At 39.9% G+C, this 22,489-nt stretch overlaps 1 protein-coding gene across 1 annotated transcript in view; it reads right to left on the reverse strand.

Annotated features, from left to right (window-relative positions):
- Window positions 1–22,489, reverse strand: part of LOC149184180 (Alkaline-phosphatase-like family protein) — a 234,020-nt gene that overhangs the window by 47,647 nt on the left and 163,884 nt on the right. The window contains 1 exon segment of the mRNA XM_089417414.1: window positions 7,085–7,181. Coding sequence (XP_089273540.1) covers window positions 7,085–7,181 — 97 coding nt within the window.

Raw genomic sequence — 22,489 nt, forward strand, 5'->3', positions numbered from 1 at the left:
GAATTAATTAACCAGATTAATTATTTCCTAAGTCCAACTTAGGGAAATGGCTTAATTAATCAAGATTAATTGAGGAAAATTGATTCTCCTCCAGTGACTTGTAGAAAAGTCATTTTTAGAAGTCAAGATGATCATAGCCATTAATTCGAGTTCGGTTGTGGCCATTGATAGCTCAATGAGAGATTATAAGAGGAGGTCGATAGGCATTTGGAGATCACATTCCAGACATAGATTTGTGGTGAGAGCAAAGGCTGTAGTGATAGCATGAGGGTGCTGCAGATTCAGATCAACAGTGATTGAAAACTGGTTTTCTAGAGAAAATTCTTCACAATGATTTCTAGTTCCTTGGAGACAGAGGGAGATCGATTTTATCTACAGAAAATGCCAAGTTTCCCAGCCGTCTAAATTGACTCAAAGAGGCCAAATTGCTAGAGCAAGAAGAAATTTTCCAGAGTGATTGATTTGCACAAGAGAAGATGGGTTTTCCAGTAGTAGTTGAATTTCCAGAGGAGACCGAGTTAATTTCCTAGCCAATGCAAGTTTGCCAAAGAGGTCAACCAAGGCCTCACCTGAGGATCATTTCAAAGACCCAGAGCAATTGAATCAAAGGGGACAAGTTGCTTCTAGGAAGTCGAGTCGACTAACTGGAGTGAAGAAAATAATTTTCCGAAGGTTTGCTAATTTACAACAAGAAATTGTAATATTTTCAATTATAAGACTGTTGACGAATAATAAAATTACTCATCTATAGAACTAGTTTTCCCTACAAAGGGCTCCAGTCTAGAAGTTTTTCTTGACACACCATACATTTCACAGAGGCATCCCACTCCTTGGTGAAGCCTTATAAGGCATCCACACCAACTCTAAGTCTAAGATGACTTCCCCTACAATTGCCCACTCATACTTTACCTAAGCCACTTTGGTAAGGTAGGAGGCCACACTCTATCTTTTGGCCATTTTCACATTGTGTAGCTTGTCTGTGAGAGCCATATTTCTATTTCATATTTTGCTTCATATAAATTCTTCAAAGTATCCCACATGTCTTTGTAGTTTGCTTCTCAACCAGATGAGAAGGGATCTGACCATCCTAAATCAATCTTTTGTGGAATCTTGCGGTTGCTTGAAACTTGTGATGAATTGTTACAATCGGACTGAATTGTGCACACTTCAGTATTCTTCGGAACATAAATTTGTTGTTTATGTTCAAGTGATATAGATACGCATAATGATTGACATGTTAGCTCTTGTGATTCGAATGTCGATAAGGAGTTCTAGTGATTTGATTTCCCCTTTTCTTGTTTGTGTCATTTTCTTCATTTATTTGAAATATCTTATTTTCATTAGCTATGGAAGTTGTGTGATTAATTTATGGATCTTCACTTGAAATTTTCGTTGCTTGAGCTACAACTTCTGAGTACATCTTCACTTCAATTGATTTATCCTCTTCTTGAGTTGTGACATTGATTGGAACAGTATTCGTTCCTTTGTCTTCAACTTGAGATATTACAACTGGAGACTTCGATACTTCTTGTTGAGTACAATGTTCTAACTTGTCTTTTAGCGATTTCTTGTCCTTCTTAAGCTTCTTAATTTGAATTAGTAATTTTTCACTTTTAAAAGTTTAAAAGTTCATCTCGAAAAAAGAAAAAAAATGGAATATATAATCGAGGATAAGAGTAGATTCCCAGAAACTCCATTAACTTATGCTCTCGTGCTATTTAGAATTAAAGGGACTCTTGTAGGAAAATGTAATATTCCTAATAGAAATATATAGTAAAATACCAAAGACATGCACTAGCTTCAGCATGCAAAAAAGAAAAACCATAGAATTCTGAAAATAACACATGCAACAGGAATTAAAACTCCATAGGGCAGCAATGAGGAATCTGAGCCATTTTATTAAGAAATCATGGAATATGGTTACAATAGAGTATGGAGAGTGTGCACCTGGGCTTGCTATGTAAGCAAGCAAATACCCAGGCGAGTATAGCTTAAAATCCCCAAATAAATGGCTCCAACAAGTTGTACGCCCCACCCAGAAATTTTTTGCACTGCTACTATAGGAGATCTGGAATTTGAGGGCCCAAAACACCTCCCAAAATTCTGCAAAAATTAGCTGTGTGCTCCTTGAAATTAGTCCAGCGAAGCCTAGAAAGGAATTGAGATAATTCTAACCTCCTGAAATTACCCAATTTTTTATACTACGCCCTCCTTGGCAGAAACTGCATCCCCCACAACCACAATTGTTGGATTTCTCACTTCCCCTCCTGAAAATAGTTGTAGGATGGCCCGGAAATTTCTCCCGTAAGAAATGGGTGAATCTCTTCCCAGAATTAGGCCCAAAGGAGTTGAGCGCAGCTCCATGAATTTTGCCCAGAAACACTACTGAGTAGGCCCTCAAACTAGCATGTTGGGCTCTCCCAAAAAATGCAACTTCCAGCCCCAAAAACCTCCACTATTGTTGGTCTAGTATGAGTGAAATTTTTGTTAATTCTTCCGACCAAAAAACCCTTTAATGTCCCCCAATTCAGTGGTAGAGCTTTAGCTCTTGTGTCCTCCCTAGAAGTTTGAACTGGATGAGTAATGGGTTGAAAGGTGCCATGAACTCCAGCAATTTCTCCTCCACTGAATTCAGAAATTCCTCCTTAGGGTGGCACTCTAAGTCCACCGAAAGAGAGACTGGAATTTCTCCTTGAAAATTCCTATGCTCAAAGCACCAATTGACTTGGCTATCAGCACAAGCAAACTCTAAGTTAGATGAATGAACAAGGAACCCCAAACACAAGTTTGTATTTTCCTTTTGTAGTTGCTTCCCTCCTCCTCATATGGTCCCCACCAAATCGAGGCCCTTGAGCGTTTTTCTCTCCATGTGGGTCAGATTCCTCCTAAGGGTTTGATTTCCCTTTTTGTGTGGCCCCCACAACTCACCCTTTTAACTTTTTACCCACTTTTCCTAAGTTGCCTTCCTTTCCTTTGCAAAATTTAATTCCCAAGCCTTCTAACCCAAAATTCCTAAGTCCAAGTGCCACAATAATTAAGTAGGAAACAAAACTGCAAAATTGGGAATACTCCATAGACAACTTTAATTATGGGGATATGACAAAAATAATATTACTATTTCTATCTCCCATTGAAGAAAAAAATTATATAAACCCTAACCTTACTAACCAATTGGTGATTCCTGAGTCAAATGTAATCGAAAAGTTTGACCAATGGAATAAAGAACAATATGACATAACCAATTTACAATTAAACATTGAAGAATATACATTTATGTCAGAATTTTCAATTCAATCCCTTTGGAATACTCAAGCTAAAAAAGTGCTACAAAATATGCAAAAAGAAGTTGACAAGAATGAAGAATTTTCTTGGCTTAAAGACCATAGTGAAAAATTATTAACGCAAATTAAGAAGCTTAAAAAGGACAAGAAGTCACTAACAAACAGGTTAGAACAACTTACTCAAGAAGAAGTATTGAAGTCTCTAGTCGTAACAGTCCAAATTGAAGATAAAGGAATAACAGCCAATCCAATCAATATCTCAACTCAAGAAGAGGATAAACTAGTTTAAGTGAAGACGTATTTAGAAGTTGCAATTCAAGCAGTAGAAGTTTCAAGTGAAGATTCAGAAATTAACTCAAGAAGAGGATAAACTAGTTGAAGTGAAGACATATTTAGAAGTTGCAATTCAAGCAATAGAAGTTTCAAGTGAAGATTCAGAAATTAACCATGCAACTTCTAGAGCTAAAGAAAATCAGATACTTCAAGGAAATCAAGAAAACGACACAAACAAGATAAGGGAAAATCAAATCACTAGAACTCCTTATCGACATCTCAGTCACAAGAGCAGACATGTCGATTAGTCTGCTTATTTGTATCACTCAGAACAGAAACAACAAACTCAAGTTCCAAAGAATATAGATGTCAACACAATCCTATCTGGCAATAACAATTTATCCCAACTATCAAGTAATTGCAAGGTTCCACAGAAGATTGATTTAGGATGGCCAAAGCCCTTCTCATTACGACAATTTTTTATCACTCAGAGGATCCTATCATCATGTATCAACGAAGATGACAATTCAAAGAAATCTGAAAGATACGAAAAGATTAAAAGACAAATAAATGGATGACACACTTTATCAAGAAATAAGCTTTGAGGACAATTTTTTTTTGAAGGGGAAAGCAATGTTATGAATAAAAAATACATAAATAATATAACTATATAAATAAACAATAAATGTAGTAATAGTTAATTAAACAATAACTATTTATTGAGGAGACATGTCTTATGGACATGACCATTCGTAAAAGGGTACCTGCCTAGCTATATATACAGGGCCTTCAATTGTAATCAAATCATCTCACTTATATTCAAATGTTCTTATATACAATTACTTGTCCTACAATGGATGTCTTTGTCTTCTAAGTGTTCTAAATATTATTGCAGAGTATGAACTTTGTTCGTAACAGATACAATCAGCAAAAAATAACCAATAATTAATACATAGACTTATCTCACAATCATCCCACTCTCTGCCTTGAAAACAGTGCCTGCTGCCTGAAAAATACTTCCCTCAATTTCTGTGCTGTACGTACCTCAAAAATCCATAATTTTCAGTCAGGTACAACAATATTCTACCTTGAACACTGCTGATTACAGTCTGTCCATGCTGTATGGAACTGTATAGAATCTATTGACTTCCTCAAAAATTGTGCCCTTTGACTACCTTGATTTTTGTTCCCTTGCTACTGTTGCTGTATGGCTCACTTTCTTCGGATTTGTGCCTTGTTTCTGCTGAACATTCTCACACTCTTCTTCACTGGTTTCTCTCCGTTCTCTTACATGTGTATCACACACATTAATTAATGTCTCTCCTCTCTAAATGTCTTTTTGTACTTTATTTCTCATTGACTTAACCCTAACCTCTCTAACTAACGTTTTCAATGGCTGTGACTTAATTTGATTTAGAGCTCACATTTAACCTCTCATATTAAATACGCTTTAATATTCATTAAATAAAGGTTACTTGGAAGTTGGGAGTGGGAGCGAAAATGGGGAGCGGGAGCAAAAACGGGAGTGGGAGCAACATTTTTAGAAGCTCCTGGTTTGGGAGCGAATCCTGAAGAGTCTTTATTTTTTATATTTTGATGCATATATGTCAACAAAAACATGTAGAATGATGAATTAGATATCAAACCATAAAATACATAGATTGAACCATATAACAATAATCATCTAGAAGTTATAATCTTCATCAACCACATCCACAAGTTAGTAACATACAACATATTGAGTCTCTTGAATCATGATTCATCAATTTTAAAGTTTCAAGCTTTCAAAATTCAATATATAACATTTATGATTATTGATCACCAAAGTTGTACTCATAAGCTAAGTGTAACCATTACAACAAATAATATCTAACATGAAATGAAATGTTATAAAATGAAATGAAATGAAACAACTTTCAACTTTCACGAAGCATCATATTCATAATTTATTACAATGAGTTATAATTTTCAACTTCAAACTTCAAACTTAAATTATCATATATTGTTTACAATAAATATCATAATAAATATGAAAGAGTCAACAATTATAAAAACTACTAGAAACTAGAAAAGACATGTAAATCTATTATCTATTGCTAATGCTTGGGTCTCTTGCCGCCACGAGAAATGTCTAATTTTTGAGTCTTGTTGGAAAATCAAGATCTTTGTCATTAATATCACCCTCATTAACATAAGATAGAAAAAACATAGCATGTCAAGTCAAGATTTTGTTCGAGTGATGGTTACATTTTTAGTAGGGTCATGATAGAGGAGTTCGACAACCAATGTCACTAACATCAAGGTACATAGAGGGATTGGTGCTCTTCATTAAATACGAGTTCCATACCCTAATACATGACAAAATCCAATGGAAACATTGCAATCCCCCCAATCTTGAAATCCTGAAAAACTGATAAGTCTGCTGGATTTTGAATGAGATTTAAAATTCTACTTTCTCCATATGAAATCCAATGAGGTCAGAACCACTCTCAAACATCCTGAGTCATTTCATGGTAATGTTAAAAATTTAAGTAAAAGGATGAAAATGAAGATTAAGGAGAATGTCACTTTTACTTTAAGAATTGAACATTAAAATAAATCGCATATCAATATTAGGGCCATAGGCTTGATAATTAGGCTGCCACACTAAAAAATTATTTAATTCTTTGAAAAAAATTTGCATTTGGAATGTTACTACAAAAAAAAAATTGCAAAAAAGGCTAGGGAGCGAAAATTTCACTCCCAAAAGTCGCTCCCATGCGGGAGTGATTTTGGGAGCGCGCTCCCTGGTCGCTCCCAAAGGGAGCACGAGTCGGGAGCAGGTTCAGGGGGAGAGGGAACCGCTCCCCCGCAACCCTGCATTAAATGCACTTTTAAGTCACCCACTTAAATACACTTTATAAAGTACAAAAGTCACTTTAAAATATAAACTCACTTTATATCAAAAAGTACATCTAGAGAGACAACTTAGTGTCCCCTCCATGATAGACATCAAACCATGAAGAAGAAGGACCCACTGAGCTACTACTTTTCAACAAAAGATGCCATATCTCTTGAGTTAAAAGCCAAACCAGGCATGCTAGCTATCCTTGCTTACGTACATTTGGGGAACCTATGTGATCACCCTTTGGCCCCATGATACACCATTATTAACAGATATTTTTATTGTTTAATAATGAAATATAAGATGTATTTTCCCAAAAATGATCAAAACAATTGACTACCAGCAAGCAGTACACATCAGAAATGCCCAAAAGCAAGCAACAGAAAAAAGAGAAATACTAGCAAAGCATATTTAAATATCATGCATTCAATAAAGTATTCTTAGAGCACAGTGCTTCTTCCTCAATAAATTACTTTTTAGTAAGACCCTTCTGGTAAAATGGAAAATAAGTTATTCTAAGCTAGCACACTGTTTTAGAACATAGAACAATGAAATAAAGAAAATTACAGAAGTAATATATGTTAAATCTAAAATTCCAAGAACATGAAAAAATGATGGCTGGGAAAATCATACATTGATAACTCACCAGTGAATGAATGGAAAAGTTGTGGAAGTAGAACACCCACGCTATTTTTTGGTATTGGAACACCCAATAGAAGAGCTAGTGTTGGTGCAATGTCAACCTGGAGAATTAAAAGCTCAGATTACTTGAAACAACACCTAAGAAATGTACATATAAATTTTCTTCAATGAACCAACTTCCGTATTTATAAGTTTTCAGATTCAAATAATGATTTTCAATGTTTATTTATCACTATAGTTGGCCTTTTCGTCCTACTTATAATAGACTTCCAGATATTTTCTGATCTAGGAAAGGTTATTGTTAGAAAAATAGCAAATCCCATCCCAATGCCTGACCATGTCTACACTTGTGTTTTTATTAAAGAAACACAAAGGAGAGAAGCTGAATTATACAATACTGAGTGAAGCCAGGTTTAGGAATAAACTATTCTTACTCGTTATCCAACAATTCAATCACATACATAAACTAATCTTCCTCGGATAAGATTCAATTCTTACAGTAAAAAGCCAGATGACTGTCTGTCGAGTAGATGTGGTTGTCCTTTAGATTTGATGATCTCCTTCATGTAATAGGAAGGTCATTGAACCCAGGCACAACGTGAGACAGAAATAAAATCAAGTGTATTTCTCCAAAAACATTACAACATGAGGCATCAAAATCTTAGTAGGGAGGATAAAAGTAAATAAACCAGAATGACCAAATATTGCGTTAATTCTGACCTAGGTGTTAAACTATGAAGAAAATGAGAGACAGGCAAGAGAATATCAATGAATAAGAGAGATGTACTGTTTCAAAATGTATAATCAATTATATAAGATGGCATCATATATATGTCTAGGAGATTCCTTTATTCGCATTAGGCACTGGTCACCTAATCTATAATTATTACAATATCTAACACTAAGAGGCAAGATAAGGTTGATACAAGCGGGAACACTGAACAACATCTAGAGATACAGACATGGGGGGTCCTACAATCCAACAATTAATGCATATAAGCAAGTATATTAAAATTATAACTGATTTAATGAGCCATCCGCAGTTTCACAGCCTGAATTAGTTCGTACTTACACATGCATGGCTTAATCTTTGAGACAAGCATATGACTACTCGCAGTGTCAACCAGGTAACCATTAAAAAACCTATAACTGATTTAATGAGCCACCTGCAGTTTAACAGTCTGAATTAGTTCATACTTAGATATGCATGGCTTAATCTTTGAGACAAGCATATGACCACTGGCAGGATCAACTAGGTAACAATCAAAAAAACTATAACTGATTTAGGGAGCCACCCGCAGTTTCACAGTTTGAATTAGTTCATACTTAGACATGCATGGCTTAATCTTTGAGACAAGCATATGACTACTGGTAGGATCAACCAGGCAACCATCAAAAAAACTATAACTGATTTAATGAGCCATCAGCAGTTTCAAGTCTGAGTTAGTTCATACTTAGACATGCATGGCTTAATCTTTGAGACAAGTATATGACTACTGGCAGGATCAACCAGGTAACCATCAAAAAAACTATAACTGACTTAATGAGCCATCCGCAGTTTCACAGTTTGAATTAGTGTTGAAATTTCTAAGTCTGACACATTAGAAATCCCTACTGCATTATCTGGTTTAATTTCTCCTACTTGTTTATTCTATTAACAAGTTATTTATAAATATAAATACTGAAATAAACACAAATGCAGTCTTAACTCATATACAGATCAACAACTGAAATACTGAGACAAACACACAAGGGACACCGTTATTTTGGGACAATCATCCCCGAAAAACACAATGCCGGAAAACCGATACAGCATTTCTAACAGTTTTATTATTATGCAGATTCTTGAGTACAACTAGGGTGTCAAAAATGGCTCACCCTATAGAGATTGTCACATAGTAGTAATACCTATTCTCAGAGACAGATATTCAGCCTCTCAGCTCTAGTCTGCCCCACGAAAATTCTTTCGGCGCTTCCTCTTGGCCCTGCGTCAACCCTGCTAGCTTCAGTTCATCTCTTGAAGCCTCTACGTTAGCCTCCTAGCTCTCTGCGTCAGCTCTCTAGCCCTCTGCGTCAGCTCTCTGGCCCTCTCGGTCAGCTCTCTTGCCTTTTGCATCACCCACGTAGACCCCTCAACCTCTGCGCAGTCCCCAATTGCTTCTGTGTAACTCTAGCTAACTCTGCGTAGCTCCAGTTGCCTTTGTGTCAGCCTCTTCAGTCTCTATGCTGACCCTCTGGCACTATCCCTGCCTCTCTGCTATGTACTCATTGCCCTTCGCTGCAACAGACCACTAGTTCGAATTTTCTCAGCAAGCCCCGCTACAGAAAATCGAATTGACTGATCAATCTTGGTGTATCTCCAACTAACCGTCAAGCCTCCTCTTATACTTTTCCTGTTGAGTCTTCAACGGCCGAGATAAAGTCCCTAATCAATGGCTAAGATTAGATTTGGCTTGATCTATGTCATTTAGAACATTCTCATCCAGCTTTATATTAATACCCATTAATATTTTAATTTTCCTAAGTTTAGACTTAGGAACCCCATTAAAAATATTAATTATAATAATATCTCTCCAACCGGATGGAATTTCCCCAAACCATTTCTGGGTCTTGGAGATCTTATGTGCCTTAGCCTCTCCACCAATTTTCATGGCTAGAGCACATCTAATGCTACCACAAATCAACACTCTCTCTTAGCAAGGAATGTGCTCTAGTAATGTTCCACCACTGAACATCACACTAATCCTTCTACACCGGTACCTGTGCTAATGCTTGGCCTGCTGCCTCACATCATCTGCATAACTGTTTCCTGTACTGCTACCCATGACACTGCCACTGCCACTGCTACATCTATACTGTAGCTCCCTCTCAATATGTTGCCCATGTTGCCCCTAGCACTGCCACTGCTAACTGCTGCACTGCAACTCAGTTACCGAGAAGTAAGTAACTGATCTACCCAAATATTGACATCCCGATCAGTCTGGAAGCCTCATGAAACTGAAGCTGCCTCTGCTACTATCTTGTGCTCCCTCTACTGCCACTGCGCTGCTGCATACACCTTTGTGCCTCTCGCACTGCTGCAACCTCCACTGTGTTGCCTCATATTCCTACACCCAATCACTGCCTTGCTACTCCCTTACACTTTGCTCCACCCAACCTCTGTCATCCTGCTACTGTCGTTAAGGGCTCCCATAGCCAGATATGATCCAAGAGTTTGGGTACCTCAAGGATCCTGCCCCGAGTATGTATTCCTCCTGACTACAACTTGATGTCTCCCCACCTCTTCTCTGGAGGTGCATGAGTACTCATGGCACAGTCATCATCAGTCTCAACTTCTTTCACCGCCTTAGCCGAAGTTGCCTTGGAGTCAGGAACCTCTCCCTTGTTCTTCTTCTTGGGACATTGGGATGCATAATGTCCCAAAAACCCACAATGGAAGCACTTCACCTTGGAGATATCCTTCTTCTTCCTCTTCCCCTGCTATCCTGCAGATGCTAGAGCCGCATCTTCCTCCTCATCTTTCTTGATTTGACCTCCTTTGCCACTACTCCCCACCTTGGTCAACCGCCTGATCTCTTCTTGGCGAAGCGCTGCCCACATCTCTTCCCATCTTGGAAGAATAGCTCTGCCCCAAATGCCTTGGACAAATGTCTCCCACTCCTCAAAGACTGCATTCAAGGCAGTGTTCACCATGAACTTTGGATCCGATGTAGACCCTATGGAAGTAAGTTGGTCACGAATCTCCTGCAATCTGAGGAGGAATAGATCTATTTGCTCCCCCTTCTGTATTAGAATACTGTTATTTTAGTGTTTAATGCTCATTTATGTATGTCTATGATCTTATTAGCAATTTCTTATTAGAAACTTGTTATTTCTATTTCTTAGTAGAACCTTGTTGTTTCTGTAAATACAGTTGTATTATTTATTGAGCTTCATTCCTCATTGTAAATCAATTTAGTCATTGATTATGGTATGAGAGCTTGGGTATTTTTTTCGAAATAGTTTTTCATTGTTTGAAAAATTTCGTGCTTCATTTCGAAATTGCTCTCTAGGAGTCAAAAAAAAAAAAAAATTACTGGGCGTCACAATTTTTGAGCCGCAGTTTTTGGTTTTTTCGTGTTTGGCGTGTGAGTATGGTGTGAAACCCTGTTGATCGATCCAGTGTTGGAACGATTTTTTTGGTCTAAAAAGCTTCTCCATGCTGTGAATGATAAGACAAAATTGTGCGTACTTGTCGCCTCCTACTTGCGAAGGATTCTTTCGGCGGTAAATTTGATGCTGAAAATTTCTTCAGCAGGTTCAAGGCTTAAAGAAACAGCGTTTCCGTGCAAAGATATATTTGCGAGCGATCGAAGATTCACCATCTTCAAGTCCAAAGGACGGGATTTTTGCTTTCTTCCTATTGTTAATTCCCTTGACGAGTTATCTCCTTAGGTTCCCAGATGCGATTGTTTTCATAGCATATGGTTTTCTCTGATCCCCTGTGACTCAACTTATCTTATGGGGCATCTCTTCATCATAACCTACCTAGATTTCTTCCAGAATGCTGCTCGTTTCTCCCACAATTGACGTATTGTAGTTCATGAAATACTGTTTTCGATACACTGATCTTTCAGATTGCAACTTTTCATCATTTACTGATTTTTCTCTAACAGATCTCCAAGTCTGCGCCTTCTATCTTGTTGTTTCTACCACTTTCCTGCATGTCCTGTCATTTTGGTATTGCAGTAGTCATTGTGGATAGTAAAATGTTGTTTTAGGCATTGAATTTTAGTTGCATCGGACTTCCTTCTGTTATTCTTTTTTCGATCAAGAAAAGGATTGCTGACGTTTGGCTGATCATCCGTATTTTTTGAGCTGAATTGTGGAGTTTATCGGTTTTGATCTATATACCGTGAATCTCCTTCTTATTTTGTTCATTTTTTAGGTTTCTGGGGCTTCATCCTGGACCTGTGCATCAAAGGAATTTCTGTGATCAGTGATCTAAGTTATCGGACAATGGCCTCACTAACCAACCTAATGTTGGAAGGCAGTCAGCGCTTTAATGGCACCAATTATAACATCTGGAAACAGAGAACGTTGACCACTTTTTAATATAGGCATCTTGACCAGCTCATTTTGGGCAAAGAGCTCAGTCCTAGTACACCTGGTGCAGATCAAGATAAGTTTGATGATCGAAATCGAGAGGTTGTTATGCTTCTCAAACTCTTTATGACTGATGATCAATTACCACAGATTCCTTCCGGCAAGACAACTGCCTAAATCTGGCAACATTTGAAGTAATTGCACGAGACATCTGACAAGAGCAGAGCTTTCTTTCTAAAGAATCAGCTGTTCTCCATCATGATGGACGAACATATGTCTTTATAGGAACATCTTAACAAGATTAAAGACGTTTGAGATCAGCTCGAAGCCATTGGTCAAACCATGGAAGAAGAAGATATGGTAGTCATCACTTTGAAAAGTCTACCAAAACCTTATGAGCACTTCATAGAAACACACAACATTACCTCCACTAATCTTGATATGAAGTTTCTGAAGTTATGCACCAAAATCCTGCAGCAGGATCGTTGGAAACAGCAATTTGGTAGCGGTGCTTCATCAGCCTCCTCAGAAAATGCTTTTGCTACCAAATATCAGTCCTCTCAGTGCTTTCAGCAAAAAGGTTCTTCTCAGCCTTCTGATCCTGGTAAGAAGAAAAATGTACAGTGTAATTACTGTCACAAGTTTGGCCACATGAAGAAAAGATTGCAGAGAGAGGATTGCTTCTGAACAGAAGAAGCAGGGAGGGTCTCATCAGAAAGCGAATGTTGCAGAACATTCCGAGTAGAAGGAATCTGCCTTTTACGCCTTTATGGATAAAAGGTCCTTAGATCATGCCTCGTCTTCTGCCTGGTACATTGACTCTGGTGCATCACGTCATTTCTCTCACAGGCATGATTGGTTTACTGACTTCTCATCTTTACTGACTTCTCATCTTTCAACGATTCCGTGGTATTCTGCGGAGGTGAGGAGTACACAGTGTTTGGCAAAGGTACAGTTCAGATCCAGTCTGAGGGGCGCACACTCATCTTCCCGAATGTGTACTATGTTCCTGGTATGGAACTTAATTTGTTGTCTGTCAGCCAGATTATGAGGAACTCTCCTCAGCTCGATGTGGTGTTTAGTGGGCACAAGTGCTCCATTATTCACAAGGAAACTCGTCTTACGGTTGTTGTTGGCCTAGAGGATCATGGCCTATACAAGCTTCTTGACACTGGTGATTCTCCAGAAGTGGCTCTAGCAGCTCATGTTTCTCCCATCAGCACACTATGGCATCAGAGATATGGGCATCAAAACATTCAGCATCTCTCTCAGCTATCTCGAGAGGGACTTGTGTCAGGGTTACTTGATATTCAGACTCAGCATTTGGGAGTGTGCGGTGCCTATCAAGCTGGCAAGCAACATCAGTCTTCATTCAAAGATGGAGAATCTTGGTGCGCATCTAAGAATAGTGTTGTCGAACGTCGCAACTGTACAGTTGTTGAAATGGCTCGTTCCATGTTACAACACAGGAGTGTTCCGAATAAATTTTGGGTTGAAGCAATGTTTACTGTTGTCTATCTTCTTAATTGATCACCTACTCAGGCTATTAAGGGGAAGACTCCAGAAGAGGTTTGGTCTGGCCGTAAGCCTAAGATCAGTCACCTCAAAGTGTTTGGCTCGGTTGCATATGTTTGGATTCCAGCTGCTAAGCACTCTAAATTGGATTCCAAAAGCCAGAAACTCATGATGACAGGGTACAGTGATCACCACAAGGCCTATAGGCTGATAGATATAGACACTGATTGTCTTATCTTTAGTCGGGACATAGTATTTGATGAAGACAGGGTTCTTTCAGTCCCCTCCTGAGCAGTGTTCTGAGGATCAGCCTCACAATGTTCTTCTTCCGTTAGGTCCACCTGATGGGAGGGATGATGCAGCATCAGTATTTGATGATGCACTACCTGAGTTCCCTCCGGAAAATAATCCTCCTCTCACTGCTCCTGTTGTTCCTGAGCCTCCTCCACCTACTCCAGATATTGGTTCTTCTACTCTCCGGCCTAAATGGTGGGCTAAAACTATTGGTGATCTCCGGGATAATGAGCTCCTTGAAGGTAGAACTTCCAGAAATAAGAGCAAACAATAGCCTACAGTAAATTTTGCTCTTATGGTTAACCTACACAGTGTTTTTGAGCCTCAAAACTATTTAGAGGCTAAGACCTGAGTGGGAACAGGCTATGGAAGTCGAATTCCAGAGTCTTCAGAAGAATCACACTTGGACCCTTTCTAATCTTCCTGCATGGAAGAAGCCCATTAGCTGCAAATGGGTGTATAAAGTGAAATACAAAGCTGACGGAACCCTAGACAAGTATAAGGCTTGCCTTGTTGCTCAAGGGATCTCACAGAAGGAAGGCATAGACTATGAGGAGACCTTTGCTCCTACAACCAAGATGAGTACCATACGGCTCGTCCTTGCCTTAGCAGCTCAGTTTAGTTGGGAAGTCCATCAGATGGATGTAAAGAGTGCTTTTCTGAATGGTGATTTACAGGAAGAAGTCTACATGACATAGCCTCCAGGATTCAAGGTTGCCGGTCAAGAACAAAAAGTTTGTAGATTAGTCAAAGCACTCTACAGTCTGAAACAAGCCCCTCGGGCTTGGTACATGAAAATTGATAAGTACCTAACAGATCATGGCTTTCAGCGGAGTCCATCTAATGCAAACCTGTATATCAAGCATACTGGTGATGATATTCTGTTTGTGGTTGTCTATGTGGATGACCTTATCATTACTGGCAGTTCAGCACATTTGATCCATGGGATCAAACAGGATTTGTGCAGCACTTTTGATATGACAGATTTGGGACTTCTTCATTACTGTTTGGGGGTTGAAGTCTAGCAGACTGAGAACAACATCTTTCTCTCTCAGTCCAAGTATGCCAGAAGTCTAGTGGACAGGTTTAGAATTCAGCATTGTAAACCTTCCATGACTCATATGGAACCAGGGCTCAAACTTTCAGCTCAGTCATCCTCACCACTTGTGGATGAATCTTTATTCAAGCAATTAGTGGGCAGCCTCATCTACCTCACTGCCACTAGACCTGATATCAGTTTTGCAGTGAGCTACATTTCACCCTTCATGACAGCTCCTAAGGTTGATCATTGGATAGCAGCAAAGCGTGTGCTACGTTATGTGAGTGGCACTCCTGATTATGGACTTCTGTACACTCGGAGTTCAAATCCTACACTCAGTGGTTACACAAATTCTGACTGGGCAGGTTCGGTTGATGACCGTAAATCTACAGTTGGGTATGTGTTTAGCCTGGGATCCGGTGCTATCACATGGACTAGTAAGAAGCAGCAGGCAGTGGCCTTCTCCTCGACAGAAGCAGAGTATCGGGGAGCAGTTAAGGCATCTTGTGAGGTAGTTTGGCTTCGACGTATGCTTGCGAATATGCATGTTTCCCAAGCAGGTCCTACTCCCTTGCTCTGTGATAATCAGGGAGTTCTCAAACTCGCCAAGAATCCACTCTTCCATGAACGAACAAAGCATGTGGAAACCCATTGTCACTACATTCGACAGCTTGTTGAAGACGGATCCATTCAGTTGTTGTATGTTCCCACAACGGAGCAGCCAACAAACATCTTCACCAAGCCCCTTGGTCCTGATAAGTTTGTAAAATTCAGAGGTTCTATAGGTGTTGTAAATAGATTGAACATTAAGGGAGGGTATTAGAATAATGCTATTTTAGTGTTTAATGCTCATTTATGTATGTTTGTGATCTTATTAGCAGTTTCTTGTTGTTTCTATTTCTTAGTAGAAACTTGTTGTTTCTGTAAATACAGTTGTATTATTTATTGAGCTTCATTGCTCATTGTAAATCACTTCAATTCATTCATTGATTATTCTGCATATGATACGACCACAACTAATTCTCCAATAGCATCTTCCACTGCAAGGAAGTGCCTGATACAAGGTCATCAAAGTATCCCACATCTCCTTTGCTATGTTTTCTCGGTAATATGTGGTACGACATGATCCTTGACCCCGAGCATGGTATGAGAGGATTGTTAGCTACTTGATGAAGCTGGGATTCACTAGGAGTGAAGCCGATCCTAACCTTTACTTTAAGGTTGAAGATGACAAGCCTCTCATACTGGTGTTGTATGTGCATGACCTCTTTCTAATAGGTGCAGACCCTCTCATTCACAAATGTAAGAGGGAGTTGGCTTCTGAATTTGAAATGAAGGACCAAGGACTTGAAGTATGGCAAAAGCCAAGGGAAATTTTCCTATCTCAAGGAAAATATGTGGTAAAGATATTGGAAAGATACGGTATGATGGACTGCAACCCTGTGACTACCTCGAGGATCTTAACTTTTAGAAGTTATATGGTAGTGATGTCGGACCAGATTTGGGAAATGCCTTTAAGTTTCATAAACTCATTCGCATTGATGTTCTTAGTGAACCTCCGTCCAAACATATGTTTTGCAGTTAGCATTGTGAACTCATATTTGGTTGAGCCTCACTGGATTGATGCCAAGAATCTTTTAAGATATCTTCGTGGCACAATTACTAATGGATTGGGATACACTACCGAAAATATGAAACTGCATGATTATTTGAATGCTGATTAGGCAGGTCGTGTGGAGCATCACTGAAGCACTTTTTAGTGTTGTTTCTCTTTGGATTATGCTTCGATATAATGGATGAGCAGGAAGCAGAAGTCGGTTGCCATAAGCACCACTGAGACTGGATACATATCTACGAGTATGATCTCGTATGAAGCTACCTGGTTGGGGAAGCTCTTCAGTGAGTTGTTTGAACACATACCATTGTGATTCTTTGTAACAACCAGAGGTGGGATTCGATTATTGAGGAATCCTGTATTCATCAATTGCTCCAACAGATAAACATCATCTGGGATATGGTAAGTCGATGAGCAAGGAGGCTCCATCGCATTAAGATGATGTAGAAGTCGATACACCTTGTCAAAGCCCCGAGGAAAGATCTAATCTGTGATTTTCCCAAACGACTTGGAGTCGTCAAGAAACCCTTGTACAAGGGTCCTGCATGTTGCACACATTGAGCTCTCGGAGTTCTGAGGGCTTGCGGTTCTTACTGGAGCAACATACAACCACAGGGTGACTCACCCTCCCCTGGTGGTGCGCATTGGAACAAGATGATTAGCTCTCTTGTGGGACAACATGATTCGCTCTCTTGTGGAATAGGATGATTCGCTCTCCTGTGTAGCAGGATGATAAGTTCTCCTGTGAGGCCTAGATTGATGTGTTCTCCATGGCGATTGTAGCAGGATTGATGTGTTCTACTGTGAGGCCTGGATTGACGTGTTCTCCATGGCGATTGTAGCAGGATTGATGTGTTCTCCTGTGAGGCCTGGATTGATGTGTTCTCCATGGCAGCCTGGATTGATGTGTTCTCCATGGCAATTGTAGCAGGATTGATGTGTTCTCTTGTGAGGATAAGATTGATTAGTTCTCCTGTCGAGGCATCCTACCCATGTAGTCTGGGACTCATGGGAAGTACCTCTCATCTGATCAATCAGTAGGGAAATGAAGTTAGGGACCATAGTAGTACCGATGGACGCATCGTTGTATCTATCGTACTCCCTACGCTAGGATGACCTCCATTGATCTTGGATCAATGATACTGGTCTAGGACCAGTGGTAGGAGTTGTACCATATTATGACGCTGACTTCGGGTCGGTTGAGACTGGTCTGGGACCAGTGGCATATACTCTTAGACTGACTTCGTGTCAGTGCAGTACTAGTCTAGGACCAATGAGAGTGGTACATACTATGACGCTAACTTCAGGTCAGTTGAGACCAATGTTGCACGAAGCGGGAGCGAAGCGGAAGCGCGGAAGCGGAAGCGGGAGCGCGGAAGCGTCATTTTCCAAAAATCTAGGAAGCGAAGCGTCCGCGGAAGCCTCTGCTATATATATATATTTTTTTTATATTTTTTTGCATTTATACTCAAAACAAACATCCCAAATACCAAATTAATTGTAGAAGACATGAAAACATGCATATTTTTGCATAAATCAAGATAGATATGGCATCCATGATTCCATTGTAGTTACTAGTATGTACAACAATCATCTATATTCTAGCTATTACAAACATACATCAAATTTTTAAGCATATTATAAAACATAAAACATTTAAGCATATTATAAAACATAAAACATAGAGCATATTATGATTTATCTAGCAAGTGAGCAACTGTCAACATTTGTCATGTCCAAAATTCAAATAATAATGTTTACAAAATATGTCACTTGGTCACCGCCAAGCCAAAAAGGTTCAAAATTCAAATTCACAAGTCTACAAGTCTAATGAGTAATCTATGACAAAAACTAGTAGATTGTGAATATATCTACTAATCTCTCCTCCTTCCACCACGAATAGAACGTGATGGCGGGCCTCCACGTGGTGGCAATGAAGAAGATGGTCCCTGTGTAAGTCGTGGCACTGAAACTGATGAAGAAGAACCCCCTGCTGTTGGTGTTGAACCATGGAACCTAGGAACCAAGGGACCAGATGGGGGTGGGGGTGGTGGCATATCAACACGGTCATCATCATCCTAGAATCGCTCAAAAAATTCATGCAAAAAAAAAAAAACACTAGTTAACAAAAAAATTAAAAACATGAATTAGAGAAATGCTTTATAAGGGAAAATTGGAAAATTCATACCACAATGGACATACCTGGATAAGAGCATCCTCTAATTGCTCTAGTCGCAACACTCCATCCTCCAAATTGGGCTCCTCTGGATTCTTGTCCCAAATCAACAAGTCTTTATTAGACTTTGCATCTTCACAGTAATGGGACAACAATCGCAAGTTGTAATGAACATAAACCAAGCTCTCTGCCCGGTCTAAATTCAACCTGTTCCTTTTAACACTGTGGATGAAAGAATAAGAGCTCCAACACCTCTCTGCAGAAGAAGTGTTTACCACCTGTGATAGCACCCGCAATGCCAAACTCTGTATAAGTGGAGTACCCCCTCCATGCATGTTCCACCACTCAAGAGCAGAAAAAGTCTCTCGATCTTGAATTGCATGCATGCTCCCAAATGGACCACTGTTGAGCGTATAGTTGCTCACCTGTCTCCGTACCAATGCAGCCTCCTCCTCATCAGGGATTAATTTACTCAATGCAGCCATATATTTTTCGTGAACCTCTCTATCTTGGTGTGGTTTTTTCCTGCTTCCCCCCCCCAGGTGCTGGTGTTGAAAGCCATGATGGATGATAGTATTTAGGTGTCAAAACATATGCTAATGCATGCAATGGAATATTTAGCATTTCCCATCGGTTTTGCACCTCTTCACGAATATAATTGTACAAGGTGGTATCTCTAGGCTCAACAATGTCTTTAATCTGCCCCAACATGCTATCCATTTGCTCATACACCTCCCCAATTACTGGTCGATCTGAATCTGCAAACTTGATCATGTAATAAATTGGTTTGGTGAATTGCAAAACATATTTAACCTGTGACCAAAAGTAACTGTCAAGAATAGTGTCCTTGACTGCATTAGCACCATCTGAGTCAGTGTTAATTTCATCCCATGTTTCAGCACACACCAGATTAGTTAAAGCTTGTCTCACCCTCACTAGCCGCCTAAAGGTGAGGTAATAACTAGCAAATCTTGTCTTTGCAATTTTAAGCAATTGCAACTTGGAGTAAGTGCCATAGAAGTAGTTTACCCTTGTATGCCCTGTGATGAATTTAATGAGCTGCTTCCCTTTCCTGTAAACCTCAGCAATCCACCCACAATCTTTGTGTTTCACAATATCATGCATCAAAAGGTTCAATGTGTGAACCAGGCACCCAGACCAAAAGATGTGTGGATGAGTACGCTCAATAATTTTTCCTGCTGCCTTACAATTTGCTGCATTATCTGTGATCACTTGAACCACATTATTCGGACCAACATCTTTGATTGATTTCAATAGGAGATCTGCAATGTTTTGTGCAGTTGCACTGATGGAGGAGGAGTCATGACATGCAATAAATACTGCACCACTAGAAGAAACACCAAGAACATTTATCAAATGTTGGTTTCTAATATTTGTCCACCCATCTGATACAATGGATACCCCAGAATCCACCCACTCATGTGTAAAACGTGTCAAAGCTCTTTGAAACTTAGCTTTTTCTCTTTCTAATAACACTGTTCTAGCTTTCTCATAGTTGGGGGCCTTGTATCCTTTTGGGGCTTCATTGATGGCCTTTACCATGTCATGCCAATAGGGAGAGCGAAGCACATTGAATGGTACACCGCAACCACAAAGAAAACGGACTATCTTTCCATCCACATCATCCCTCCCAGCAACATTAAGGAAATCCCCTATTGTTCTTCTACCTCCAGAGGTTGCAGAAGTACCTTGAGGAGATGGGCAACTACCAAATTTAGAGGTTGCACTTGATTCAGAATGAGTTTTTTGTTTCTTGTTTTTTTGTTGTGCAGCCATCTCTATTTGGATGTATTTTCTTCTTTCTTCAGTTGAAATGTTTGGGCAAATTTGTACCCCCATAGAACCCTTTTTTTCATCACTGTCCAGCACCCCACAAAGATGCCTCCTCAGACGGGTATATGAACCCGTATATGGTTTTCCTCCATGACAACCATGAGGGCACACAAATTTGTAAGATCCACCACCCTTTCCCCCATCAAGTTTGGTCACATAGTTCCACAAGGGTGTTGATGTACCTTTCCCATCTTGTGCTTCAGTGTCCCCTTCAAGTTCATCCCCTTCCTCTTCAAACCCTTCCTCCTCATCATACATTGGGTCACTACTATTAGGACCAAGTTCATCCCCTTCCTCTTCCCCTCTATTCCTCACCCTTGCCATCATTAAAACCAAGAGTGGAATGATACATAGAAGCCAAAAGAACACCATCTTGGAATATGGATATAGGTGGTGGACAACCTGTAAATAAAGGAGCAAGTAGAAACAATGGGAAAGAGTAGGAGAGGGAGGAGAAAAATACAATTTTTTTTTCAAAAAAACAAGGGAGTTTGGGGTTTGAACTTACCTCTTTAGCTCTTGTAGATGAAGTCCTCCAAGCTCTTGCTCCAAGCTCCTCCTCCTTCTCCTAGCTCCTCCTTCTTCACTCCTCCAAGCTCTCCTCTCTTCTCCTCTCCTTTCCTCTCTTCTCTTCTCCTCTCCTCTCTTCTCTTCTCCAACTCTCATAAACTCAAAGTGAGAAAATGAGGAATGAATGGGAGCTTTATGCTTTTCATTCCTCACCTAAACTCACCCTAAACTCACCCTAACCCACCCCCTCATGCTAAGTTAAGTTAACTTTTAAAAAAAATTAAAAAAAATTTAAGTTTCATTGGCTGCCCGCGCGGAAATTTCCAGAAGCGCTCGGGAAGCGTGCGCTTCCGGGCCCGAAGCGTGGCGCTTCCGGAGGCCCGAAGCGCCCTCAGAAGCGTGGCGCTTCCAGAGGCCCGAAGCGCCCTCCGAAGCGCAGATCCGGGGCAACGCAACCCAAAAACCAGGAATCGTTTTAAAAAACCGGAATCGCGCTTCGCCTGGAGGTTCCGGAACGCTTCCGTACGGGACGCGATTCCGGCCTAGGATCCGGGGGGGGCGATTCCTGCAACTATGGTTGAGACTGGTCTGGGACCAGTGGTACACTCTTTGAGACTGCGATACTGGCCTGGGACTAGTGGTAGGAATGGTACCTACTATGAAGCTGACTTCGAGTCGGTTGAGACTGGTTTGGGACCAATGGTACGCACTCCGAGACTGACTTTGAGTCAATGGAGGATGATATTGGTCTGAGACAAGTGGAGTTGTACTCACTATGACGTTGACTTCGGGTTGGTTGAGACTGGTCTGGGACCAGTGGTACATACTCTGAGACTGACTTTGTGTCAGTATGATACATCTTCGATCATTTATTCTTCTTCATAATTCGGACAAAAGCAGAGCAGAACAGAACAATGTAAGAGTAGAGCAAAACAATATAGATCAGTACAGGGCAAAACAAGACAAAGCAGAACAGGAAAAATAGAGCAGAGCAGGGCAAGGGTCAGGCTGTACAGGGCAGTGCATTTGATGGATGAATAGTAACGACTGATAGATAGATTGCAGATGAAGTTCTCCCTAGTTGAGAGGGAGTGTTAAAATTGGCAACTAGGGCAAAACTTCATGTGGGTCATCTTATTCATGGCTGATAATATTTTTATTAGATTCCTCTCATTGAGAGGTGTAGGATTGATATAAAGATCATCCGATTCCGATAAGTATTCATGGAGATATGAATTTATTTTGATTATGGAATTATTATCAAGCCGACCTACAACTCATGTAGGCTCAGAAGCCCAACAGTCGCATCTATTCAAACACC

Source organism: Pinus tabuliformis, chromosome 3_2 (assembly GCF_031772625.1).
Source record: "Pinus tabuliformis cultivar Carrire ecotype Pingquan chromosome 3_2, CPIR1, whole genome shotgun sequence".
Classification (NCBI taxonomy): Eukaryota; Viridiplantae; Streptophyta; class Pinopsida; order Pinales; family Pinaceae; genus Pinus; species Pinus tabuliformis.